General features: G+C 47.3%; 1 protein-coding gene across 1 annotated transcript in view; it reads left to right on the top strand.

Moving 5' to 3' along the window:
* The window catches only part of DOP1B (DOP1 leucine zipper like protein B), a gene marked incomplete at both ends in the record, with an annotated part of 124,094 nt that extends 114,191 nt beyond the window's left edge, over positions 1-9,903 (top strand). Inside the window, 5 exons of the mRNA XM_080695713.1 lie at positions 3,020-3,156; positions 4,747-4,802; positions 6,683-6,844; positions 8,596-8,725; positions 9,658-9,903. Of these exons, the coding sequence (XP_080551839.1) occupies positions 3,020-3,156; positions 4,747-4,802; positions 6,683-6,844; positions 8,596-8,725; positions 9,658-9,903 (731 nt within the window). The remainder of the gene's footprint in view (positions 1-3,019; positions 3,157-4,746; positions 4,803-6,682; positions 6,845-8,595; positions 8,726-9,657) is intronic.
* Positions 9,904-12,222: the final 2,319 nt, after the last annotated feature.

Raw genomic sequence — 12,222 nt, 5'->3', positions numbered from 1 at the left:
TCATTCTCGTGTGTGTGTGTGTGTGTGTGTGTGTGTGTGTGTGTGTGTGTTTTGCTAGGGATTGAACCCAGGGACATTCCACCTCTAACCTACACCTCCCAGACCCCTTTTATTTGGAAACAGGGTCTTACTAAGTTGTTGAGAGCCTTGCTAGTTGCTGAGGCTGGCTTTGAACCTACATACATTGGGGGAAAATGTATGTATGTATGTATTTACTTCTTTTTTTTTTTCCAGCACTGGAGCTTGAGCCCAGGGCATTCTACCTCTGAGCCACACCCCAGCCTGTGTTTTATTCTTTGTCTTGTTGTCTCACTGGTCGCGGAGACTGTCGGGTTGCCTTTCTTTGTTGGTTGGTTGGCTTGGTTTGGAACGGGGGTTTAAACCTAGGAGCATTCTATCTCTGAGCTATGCCTCCAGCCCTATTTTTTATTTTATTTTATATTTAGAAACAGAGTCTCACTAAATTGCTGAGGCTGGCCTTGAACCTGCCGTCCACTTGTCCCAGCCTCCCAAGTACTAGGATTACAGGTGTGCACCACCATGCCTGGCTGGTGCTCTCTTTTTTTTTTTTTTTCTTTTCTTTGTTGGTCTGGGGATAGAGTCCGGGGGTATTTGACCTCTGAGCTATACCCCCTACCCTATTTTGTATTTTTATTTTGAAACAGGGTCTCACTGAGTTGCAAAGGACCTCATTAAGTAGCTGAGGCTGTCCGCGAACCTCAGTCCTCCAGTCTCAGCCTCCCGAATGCTGGGATTACAAGTGTACGCCAGCACACCTGATCCCTCGCTTTCTTTTCTGACACTTTTTGTTTTTTCAAGGGCCCCTCGCTGACAGTTGGAGTGTTTAGAGCAGTTTTAGACCCTGTAATGGCAACCCCAGTCTCTGCATTTTCTCTCCACGGTTGTCGTGGGTGGCCTTTCTCACTCGGGTGGAGGTTCATCTTTCCAGATGCCCAGGCCAGAATGAAATGGAAATCAAAAGTAAAACCCTGAGCCGGGCTCGGTGGCGCACACTTGTAATCCCCGCGCTTGGGAGGCTGAGACAGGAGGATCACAGGTTGGAAGCCAGCCTCAGCTACTGAGTGAGGCTCTCAGCAACTTAGTGAGACCCTGTTTCCAAATAAGATATTTAAAAAAGAGTTCTGGGAGGATAGCATGGGGGTAGAAAAGCCCCTGGGTTCCACCCCCAGTACCACAAAAATAATTAATTAATTAATTTTAAAAAAAGTAAACCCCTGAGAAATCTCGGCCAGGTCACTCCTGAAGTTCCCGGTGCCTGCCTGGCCTTAGTTTCCTTTTCAGCCCTCTGAGAGTTGGTTTGTGTATTTGGTTCGAGGTTTTATGTTGGAATTAGAGGAAGAATAAGATGTGATAGACTTAACTCCATCGTGTCTAGAACCAGAAGCGCAAAGTACTTTTTAAAAATAACAAACTTCCAGTGTGATGTGCCTCTGTTTACAGCTCCCTAGGAGGCCGAGGCAGAGGGATTACAATTTAGCCAGCACAGCCGAACCCTGTTTCGGAATTTACAAAAGTGGGGGAAGGTGTGCTAAGGACGGATCTCAGTGCTGGAGTGCTTGTCTACCACGTGTGGGGCTCCGGGTTTCATCCCCAGACTGCCCAAAATAAATAAATTAAGTTTCAAACTATGTGTGTTCCTTAATTTAATCAAGGTAATCAAGGCATGAAATAAAAACTAACCTTAGCCAGGTGTGGCGGCACATGCCTGTCATCCCAATACTTAGGAGGCTGAGACAGGAGGATTGCAGCTTAGTGAGACCCTGTTTAAAACAGAAAATAAAATACGACCAGGGAGGAGTATAGCCCAGAGATAGAAGGCCCCTGGGTTCCATCCCCAGTACCACAAAAACAATCTAACTACTCTAAACCAGCTCAAATAGAAGTTTATTACTGATGCACTAGGGCAGTCTTAGGCAGCTGACCCTACTTCAGCTATTTGCTCTAGCAATGTGTTACATTCTGAAGACACTTTTAAAAATCCCATTCTGACGGGTTCGGTGGCGCGCGCTTGGGAGGCAGAGACAGGAGGATCCCGCAGGTTCGAAGCCAGCCGCGCTGGCTTAAGAGACCCTGTTTCCAAATAAAAATATAAAATGGGTCTGGGAGTATAGCCCGGAGGTAGAAGGGCTTCCAGGAACCCCAGTACCACACACACACACACACACACACAAAATCCCATTCTACAGTGTTTTTCTTTGAGAAGCGGGGAAGAATGCTTAGAGGCTTGAGAATTTCACTGGCAATGTTTTCACCCCGGAGGAATTAAATTTTTGTCACAGTCATTAAACCCAAACGTTACTGGATAAATCAGTTTCGTTCACTGGTTTCACTCCCTTTCCACCACACCCAAAAGAGGATGTGCACCACGCAGTTGGACCGTCCACATTTATCGCTCTGCCAAGCCCTATGTTTGGATTCTATGTGTTATATTTTATTATTCTTAGGAGGAAAACGAAAAGCTGGGAATGGTGGCTCACACTTGTAATCCCAGTACTTGGGATGCTGAGACAGGATGGTCACAGGTTTGAAGACAGCTTCAGCCATTTAGTGAGGCCCTCGGCAACCTAGTGAGACCCTGTTTCCAAATAAGAAATAAAATGTGTCTGGGGGTGCAGTTTGGAGGTAGAATGCCTCTGGGTTCAATTCCCAGTACCACACACAAAAGGAAGGAAGGAAGGAAGGAAGGAAGGAAGGAAGGAAGGAAGGAAGGAAGGAAGGAAGGAAATTGAAGTATCAGTGGCCTCCCAGGGGCCTTCTGGAGTCAGAGGTCGCCTGTCTGTTCAGCCGGGCAGGGTACGGATGACAGCCTTGTGTTTACCAAGGGCCTGACCTGGCGTGCTCCTAAGAAGGCTGGAGGTAGACTGGTTGTACAGAAAAGCTCTCTCTTGTACGAGGTTGTCACAAAATATCAAAGCAATTACAGGTTTACTTTTCTTTGGTTAGCGAGAAACCCCAAACTGCATATTTGTGTGACGTCTTTGAAATCTTCTTTCTTTAGAACGCCTGACAGACAATCTCAGAGTCGGACAGACACCCATAGTTGCTGCTCAGATGTTTCTTTTTTTCAGAGTTCTGCTGCTAAGAATATCTCCTCAACATCTGACCTCTCTGTGGCCCATCATGGTCTCTGAACTGGTGAGTGCACGTTTGATTCTTGAGAGCAAGGTTGGAGCTTTTAAAAATGCTTTTTCATTATCATATAATACGCTATCCAGTTGGGCATGGTGGCACACGCCTGTGATCCTAGTACTGGGGAGGCTGAGCCCGTAGGATCGCAGGTTCGAGGACAGCCTCAGCAAGTAGTGAGACTCTCATCAACCTAGCAAGGCCCTGTTTCAAAATAACAATTTAAGCCAGGCGTGGTGGCGCACACTTGTAATCCCAGCATTCGGGAAGCTGAGACCAGAGGATCACGGTTTGCGGACAGCCTCAGCTACTTAATGAGGCTGTTTGCAATTCAGTGAGACCCGGTTTCAAAATAAAAGAATAAAAAAATAGGGCAGGGGGTATAGCTCGGAGGTCAAATGCCCCTGGGTTCCATCCCCAGACCCGCAAAAAAAAAAAAAAAAAAAAAAAAATAGGGCTGGGGTATAGTTCAGAGATAGAATGCTTCTGGGCTCAACCCCCAGTACCACAAACACACACCAAAAAATTAGAATAATAATGTGCTGCCGGGCGCGGTGGGCACACTTGTCATCCCGCGCATGGGAGGCAGAGACAGGAGCATCGTGCAGGTTCGAAGCCAGCCACACGCGCTGGCTTAGGAGACCCTGTTTCCAAATAAAAATGTAAAAATAGATCTGAGAGTGTAGCCCGGAGGTAGAAGGGCTTCCAGGAACCCCAGTACCACCACAAAAAATAATAATAATAATAATATGCTATCGTATAATTGATACGATAGCATACAATATACTATCATATAATATGCTTTTTCATTATCATATAATATGCTATATATAGCATATATTCTTTATATGTATCTAATTTTAACTGAATTTGTGTGTGTGTGTGTGGTACTGGGGATGGAACCTCCAGCTTGCGTGCACGCGCGTGCTCTCTCTCTCTCTATATATATATATATATATATTGTGTGTGTGTGTGTGTGTGTGTGTGTGTGTGTGTGTGTGGTACTGGGGTTCCTGGAAGCCCTTCTACCTCCGGGCTACACTCCCAGACCTATTTTTATATTTTGTATTTGGAAACAGGGTCTCTTAAGCCAGCTGAGGCTGGCTTCGAACCTGCGCGATCCTCCTGTCTCTGCCTCCCAAGTGCGGGGATTACAAGTGTGCGCCACCACGCCTTGCCTATATATATATATTTTTTAGTCTTTTTATGTTTGAAACAGGGTCTCACTGAGTTGCAAAGGGCCTCACTAAGTAGCCGAGGCTGTCTTTGAACCGCAGTCCTCCGGTCTCAGCCTCCCAAATGCCGGGATTATAGTCGTGCGCCACCATGCTGGCTGACGTTATTTGTAATCAGGTTGTAGCGCATAGCTGTTCCTTAAACAGAATATTTATCCTATCATCATCAATCTCTCACCCATCAGATATTCCAGCTAATCTGTGCCCTTGACTCTTACTTGCTGGGGTTTTTCCCCTTGTGTTGGGCATGGAACCCAGCACATGCTAGGCAAGCGCTACCCCCGAGCTCCGTCCGCAGACATCTAGGTGTGGGTTGGTTTTATCTCTCTCACATGGTAACCGGAACGCACATTTTCTTTTTAAGATTCAGACATTCATACAGCTTGAAGAAGAGCTGAAAGAGCAGGATGACGCGTCAAGGTGAGCAGCTCGGGCTGGGCACGGGGTCACCGCCGGGCTGTCAGCGCCATCCCTGTGTGTGTTACGGCTGTAACGGCACTGAGGGCGCTTTTCCTCGATTCCACTAAAATGTGTTGAATAGGGAAACTGATTTCAAGAACTCATAAGCAGCTCGGTTGCAGCTCAAGTAAAATCTTTATTACAAAGCCAGTAGAAAACAGAAAGGGAAGAGAAGAAAAGACGTGTGAGAGAGCCCCAAAGTGGGACTCTGCCCCCCGGACCCCAACCCTAAAGTCAAGTTTCCCACTGATGTGTGCTATCTGCGTCCCCAAGACAACGGGGCTAGCGTCTCACTTTAGGCAGGTGGTATTATTTGTTGCTGGTCAGCGTACTTGTTAGGTGCCAGTATATCTTTTTTTCTACCTCTGCTGTATCAGTTGCCTTTGAATTAATAGTGTTTTGAAGTAAGGTGTTAAGTTTCTATCCTGCATATCAAGGCGGGTCACAGAGAAAAGTGGGGAGAGAGAGGCTCTTAGTTCAGCCAGTGCAGCGGTATGTGATCTCTCGGAGCAGAGCACAAGGCTCTTGCTAGCACTACAGCTTCTGAGATGTGCTGGGCAGAGCTCCTTGTGATCTTAGGACTTTTAATTGTATATAGGTATTTTGAAGGCTGAAAGTTCTAATTGCCTCTTCATTCTTACAATGGGCTGAAAAGAGGGCAAGGATAAGGGCAGGGGAGCTTTGAGGTATCGCAGGCAAAGCTGCTGTTTTCCTTTTTTTCTTTTTTCCTTTTTCTTACCTGTCTGCCTGAGTGCATGCTCAGCACTCAAGCTCTAACTGTCTCTTTATTCTTATTGGAAATCAGTTCTGGGGCAGTTTCTCAATACTGGCACAGCATGGTGCCGAGCTATCTCATGCTAAATACTATCTTCTTCTTGGTGTATGGTGTACTTGTAAAGGGACCAGCTCTTTTCTTTTCTTTTCTTTTTTTCTTTTTCAGTACTGGGGACAGAACCCAGGGGCATTCTACCTCTGAGCTACACCTCCAGCCCTATTTTTTAATTCTTTATTTTGAAACAGGGTCTCACTGAGTTGCAAAGGGCCTCACTTAAGTAGCTGAGGCCGACCAAGAATTGCGATCCTCCTCTCTCAGCCTCCCAAGTGCTGGGATTACAAGCGTGCGCCACCACGCCCGGCTCGAAACTTCTTTAAAGGAACATCCAAGCTGAACGTGGTGGCGCACGCTTGTAATCCCAGCACTTGGGATCCTGAGACAGGAGGATCGTCGGTTCAAAGCCAGCCTCAGCAACTAAGCACGACTCTCAGCAACCTAGTTAGACTCACTCTTCCTTCCTTTCTTCCTTCCTTTCTTTCTTCCTTCCTTCCATCCTTCCTCTTTCTTTCTTTCTTTCTTTCTTTCTTTCTTTCTTTCTTTCTTTCTTTCTCTCTTTCTTTCTTGACTCTTTCCAAATAAAAAATAAAATAGGTCGACGGGCGTGATGGTGTATGTTTGTAATCTCAGCACCTGGGAGGCTGAGACAGGAGGATTGCGCAGATCTGAAGCCAGCCTCAGCTATTTAGTGAGGCTCTCGGCAACTTAGTGAGACCCTGTTTCCAAATAAAATATTTTTAAAATAGTTCTGGGAGTGTAGCCTGGGAGTAGAAAAGCCCTTGGGTTCCATTTCCAGCCCCCCCCCCACACACACACACAATAGGTCTGGGGATGTAGCTTAGAGGTAGGAGCCCCGGGTTCCGTCCCCAGTACACACACACACACACACACACACACACACACACACACACACACAGAGAAAACCCATCTTACAGACTTTTTGTAAACAAATGGGCTACAGTAGATGCAAATGAGCTTATAACAAATATTTTTCTCTGTACATTTCTAGGAACAGCAACAAAATAAACAGAATAAAAGTGGCTGTTGCTGATGCAAACGGGCTCTCAGGAGGGGAGATACCACCGGGTGAACTCATCTTGTATTTATCAGCTTGCAAGTTCCTGGACACGGCACTTTCGTTTCCCCCGGACAAGATGCCCTTGTTTCAAATGTAAGTCGGTGACACCGCGCCCGCTCTGCGCGGGGTGGTTTCCCTCCTTTCCTGCCGTCCGCTTGCTCGTTCTTGCCGCAGACACAGCCCAAGCTTCCAAGCCAGCGAGCCGCATGGAATCCGGGTTCAGATTACCCGCAGCCTCTGAACTTCGCGAATGGGGCTCGCAGTCATGTTTATGAAAGTATCTCTGGAGCCCGTGTGAACATGCGTGTTGTGTGCTTGGGTGGTTTTTGCTCCCCGACGCTTATAAAACAAGGGTCAGCCCCCTCCCCCGGGGCCCCCACTGCACCCATGTGGATTTTGTCATCTGGCTGTAGTTCGAGTGAACGCCCTCGGAGCCTCAGGAGCAGGCTGGCTCCAGGTCACATGGCCGCTGGAACACATTTCTGCAGGCTTAACACAGCTGCTCACGCATTCGGTTTCATGCCTGGCCCCAGGGCTACTTCTGTCTCTCCTGCACCCTCAGAAAGAGCCGTCCTGGAGGAATGTTTGTGGTTATGGCAATAGTGGGTTCTCTTAAATGCCTATTACTAAGCCAGCAGAGCCCATCTGAAAAGGCCACACACTGGATTGCCCCAATGGACGTGACATTCTAATAGACGAGACTCTCGGGACAGTGAAATATATATATATATATATATTAGGACTAGGGTGTAACTCAGAGGTAGAATACCCTTCGGTTCAATCCCCAGTACTACATACACACACATACACACACATACACACACACACACACAAAGGTTTTTTTTGTTGTTTTTTGTTGTTGTTGTTGTTTTTGGTTTTTTTTGCCTGGGAATGGAACCATGGGTATTCTACCTCTGAGCTACACCCCGAGCCCTATTTTTTATTCTTTTTATTTTTATTTATTTATTTATTTTGGTGGTACTGGGGTTCCTGGAAACCCTTCTACCTCCAGGCTACACTCCCAGACCTATTTTATACTTTTTAATTTGGAAACAGGGTGTCTTATGCCAGCATAGCTGGCTTCGAACCTGCGCGATCCTCCTGTCTCCGCCTCCCAAGCGCGGGGATAACAAGCGTGCGCCACCACGCCCGGCTATTCTTTATTTTTGAAACAGAGGGCCTCACTAAGTAGCCAGCCTCAGCTGGCTATGATCCTCAAACCTGCGATCCTCCTGGCTCACCTCCCAAATACTGGGATTACAAGCACGTGCCACCAGGCCCAGCTTAAAAGGGGTTATTTTTAAAATTGGGATTGGATGTACACAAATGTGTACAGTAGCGTTATTTTCGATAGCCAAGAAGCGGAGACAGCTTTTGGGCATCACATAACAAATGGAAAAATAACACAGAACACCCAGATAATGAACTGTCACCCAGCAGCAGAAGTAAATGAGGTTCTGAAACAACGTGCACCCTGGGTGAGCCCTGAAAACATTATCGTATGTGAAGGACCAGTGACTGAGGAACCCCGGGTGGGATCCATCATATGGGATGTCGAGAATGAGGTCATCTATAGACACCGCAAGATTAGGGGGTTGCCTAGGTCAAGGGGTTAGAGGCTGAGGGTGGTAGCTTAGGGGAGCAGGGCTTCTTTGGGGGTAATAAAAATAAATACTCAAAAACTGATTGTACTGATAAATGTATAATTCTATTAAAATAGAGCCATTGAGTTGTGTATATTAAATGAGCATGGTGTGCAAATTATACCTTAAATAATAAAATTATTAAACTTTTTTTTCATGAGCCCTGACCCAGCATGCCTGACCTTGGTTTTTTCCCTGCAGTTATAGGTGGGCATTTGTGCCAGAAGTGGACACAGAGGGCCCCGCCCTCCTGCCAGATCTAGAGGAGAATCACCAAGAATGCAGACCGCACACTGTTAGAATTCTGGAACTTCTGAGATTAAGATACAGGGTAAATATTTTCCTTTTAAAAATTGTATTCAAGCCGGGAGTGGTGGCGCACACTTGTAATCCCCGCGCTTGGGAGGCTGAGACAGGAGGATCGCACAGGTTCAAAGCCAGTCAGCTACTTAGTGAGACCCTGTTTCCAAATAAAAATATAAAATAGGTCTGGGAGTGTAGCCTAAAGGTAGAATTCCCCTGGGTTCCATCTCCAGTACCACATCCCCCAAAAAATTGTCTTCACAGCCGGGTGAGGCGGTACTCACTTGTAATCCCAGTACTTGGGAGGCTGAAATGAGAGGATCAGTTGCGGACCTCAGCTCCTTAGTGAGGCCTTCTGCAACTTAGTGAGACCCTGTTTCAAACTAGACAATAAGAAATAGGTCTGGAGGTATAGCCCAGAGGTAGAATACCCGTGGGTTTCATCAAGAGTACCTAAAATTATTAATATTTATCTCAAGCCAAGTACAGTGGTGAATGCCTATAAACCCAGCTACTTGGGAGGCTGAGACAGGAGGAGCACATAGGTTCGAAGCCAGCCTCAGCTACTGAGGGAGGCTCTCAGCAATGTAGTGAGACCCTGTTTCCAAATAAAATATAAAATAGGTCTGGGAGTGTAGCCTGGAGGTAGAAAGTCCCTGGGTTCCACCCCCAGTACCACGAAAAAACAGTCGTCATTTTCTCCCCCAAGTTGCTGTAGTCCTCGAGCCCAGGAAGAGAGCGGCCACAGGAGGAGGACCGAGGGCCTCGGGCTGCTTTGGGCTCAGGGCAAGATCCTGATGCAGTGTTAATGAAAGACCTGCAGTGGGAGTCTACGCCCCTGTCCTTAGAGCTGGCCATCAGTTTCCGCAAAGAACAGATCTCTAGGTTTTCCCGCAGCACATACCTCGTGGGCTCGGTCCAGCCTTGGTAAGGCCTGATCTCATGGTCTTGGTTTTGCAGGATCTTAGCAGCTCTGATGAGCTCAGCAACAAGCGTGAATTTCCTCTGCTGCGCCAACACTCTGTTTCCAGCATCCAGCAGCTGATCCCGTTCTTCAGAACTCTGAGCAGTGCGTTCAAAGCCCAGAGCCAGCTGCCTGTGGGTGGGCCCGACGCTCCGCCCGCAGCGCCCCCTGCCGCAGAGAGGCTCTTAGGGCTCCTGGAAGAATGTGTCGAGAAGGACTTTTTGGAACATCCAGAGTGTTAACCTTAGAAAAAAGAATTCGTTTGGCCACTTATTGAGACTTCCGTGAAATCTAGGATACACTCTATACAAAACAAAAAGAAGCCAGGGTTGTACTTTCAAACAATTGTTTCAATTCTGAAAGGTAATTTCAGGTGATTTTTTTGTCCCACAGCAAAACACATCTGCTGGGCATGGCTTGGGCATGCCTGTAATCCCAGTACTTGGGAGCCTGAGACAGGATCCCAAATCCAGGCCAGCCTCAGCAAATTAGTGAGGCTTTCATCAACTAGTAAGACCCTGTTTCCAAGGAAAAGGGGCTTAGGGTGTAGCCCAGAGGTAGAAGGCCTCTGGGTTCCATCCCCAGTATCATTAAAAAAACAAAAAAGCCGGGAGCAGTGGCGCACATTTGTAATCCCAGTACTTGGGAGGCTGAGACAGGAGGATTACAGGTTCATGACCAGCCTCAGCTGCTTAGTGAGGCCCTGTGTCAAAGTAAAGGATAAAAAATAGGCATGGGAGCTGGGCGTGGCGGCGCACACGTGTAATCCCAACGTTCGGGAGGCTGAGACCAGAGGATCTTGGTTCACAGACGGACAGCTTCAGCTACTAGCGAGGCCCTTTGCAACTCAGTGAGACCTTGTTTCAAAATAAAGAATAAAAAATAGGGCTGGGGGTGTAGCTTAGAGGAAGATGCCCCCACATTCTATCCCCAGACCTGCAAAAAAAAAAATGGGCTGGGGGTGTCGCGCGAGTTGAATGCCCTGAGCTCCATCTCCAGTTCTGCAAAAGCAGAAAACCCCACGGCTCCCTAAATACCGTGTAATACATTTGCATCATGTTCTGTGTTTCTTTCTTGGTTTATGTCATGAAAATAAAGTTAATATATCATTTAAAAGTAGTGCAAATTTTGTAATAGGAAGTAAAGTGCAAAGTGAATCAAGAAGTCATTTTCTTTGTTGAAGTGATAGGTGGGTCTTTGTTGGTATATTTCTCTAAGAGCTGGAATTTATTAAAAGAATGTTATTTTTAATGTTTCGCACAAATGTCCTTTAAAGCATTTATTTTGATGGACTGCATTTCAGAACCAAAATATATTGTTTTCTGAAGGTAATAACCTCCCGTTACCTGTCAGCAGAGATGAGCACTTGAATACATTCAGCTCTCGCCCGTAGTCACATTCGCAAGCCAGGTACAGTGGCACACATCTGTAATCGTAGTACGTGGGAGGCTGAGACTGGAGGATCACAGGTTCAAGGCCAGCCTGAACAACTTAGTGAGGCTCTCAGCAACTTCGCCAGACCATATTTCCAAATACAAAAAGGGGCCGAGGGTGCAGCTCAGAGGTAGAATGCCTCTGGGCTCCATCCCCAGCAACACACACACACACACACACACACACACACACACACACACACACACACGCTCGCCCTGTTTATCAGCATACCAAGTATATAGTTTTAGAATTCTGACATCTGCAACCTTAGCTCTGGTCCCGAGTGCTGTACATTTAATACAGATAACTCAGCCTGGTCCTGGGACATCTAGTGCCCGATGCTCCTGCCGGGGACGCTCTGGCTCTCCCGTTTCCACCCTCCTCCCCGGGATCTCTTTGCTAGTTGGCAGATATTGCTGTACATTAAAATAATCCTCCTGGCTCGCCACATCTGCGCCCGCTCTCCCTCCCCGGCCTCTTTGTCCCTGGCCAGTTGCTCTATTTAGCATCGTGGCTTCCAGCCTCCTCTTGGCTGCTGGCGTCCCCATCCCCTTGCCAGCCGAAAAGCGCAAAGCCAGTGTGTCCTCCCTGCAGACCAGGAGGCACCTGTACTGCTCGGTGCTCCCATCACCCCTGCCGTGTGCCAGAGGCTTTGGGGGTTCCCCCATGGTACAGGGAATTGGTCCCAGGAGCCTCCTACTCCCTGCCCCCCCACTACACTCCCAGCCCTTTTTTTTTTTTTTTTTTTGGTGGTATTGGGGTTCCTGGAAGCCCTTCTACCTCTGGGCTACACTCCCAGACCTATTTTATATTTTTATTTGGAAACAGGGTCTCTTAAGCCAGCGCGGCTGGCTTCGAACCTGCGCGATCCTCCTGTCTCTGCCTCCCAAGTGCAGGGATTACAAGCGCCACCATGCCCGGCTCCCAGCCCATTTTTATATTTGTTATTATTATTATTATTTTTTTTTTGGTGGTACTGTGGGTAGAACCCAGGGGCTTTTCTACCTCCAGGCTATACTCCCAGCCCTATTTTTAAAATTTATTTGGAAACAGGGTCTCACTAAGATGCTCACAAGTGTACGCCACCATGCCCAGATTTTATTTTGAAGCAGGATCTTACTTAGTTG

Source organism: Muscardinus avellanarius (assembly GCF_963383645.1).
Source record: "Muscardinus avellanarius genome assembly, chromosome: 5".
In the NCBI taxonomy this organism is placed as follows: domain Eukaryota; kingdom Metazoa; phylum Chordata; class Mammalia; order Rodentia; family Gliridae; genus Muscardinus; species Muscardinus avellanarius.
This window is presented reverse-complemented; position numbering and strand designations above follow the sequence as displayed.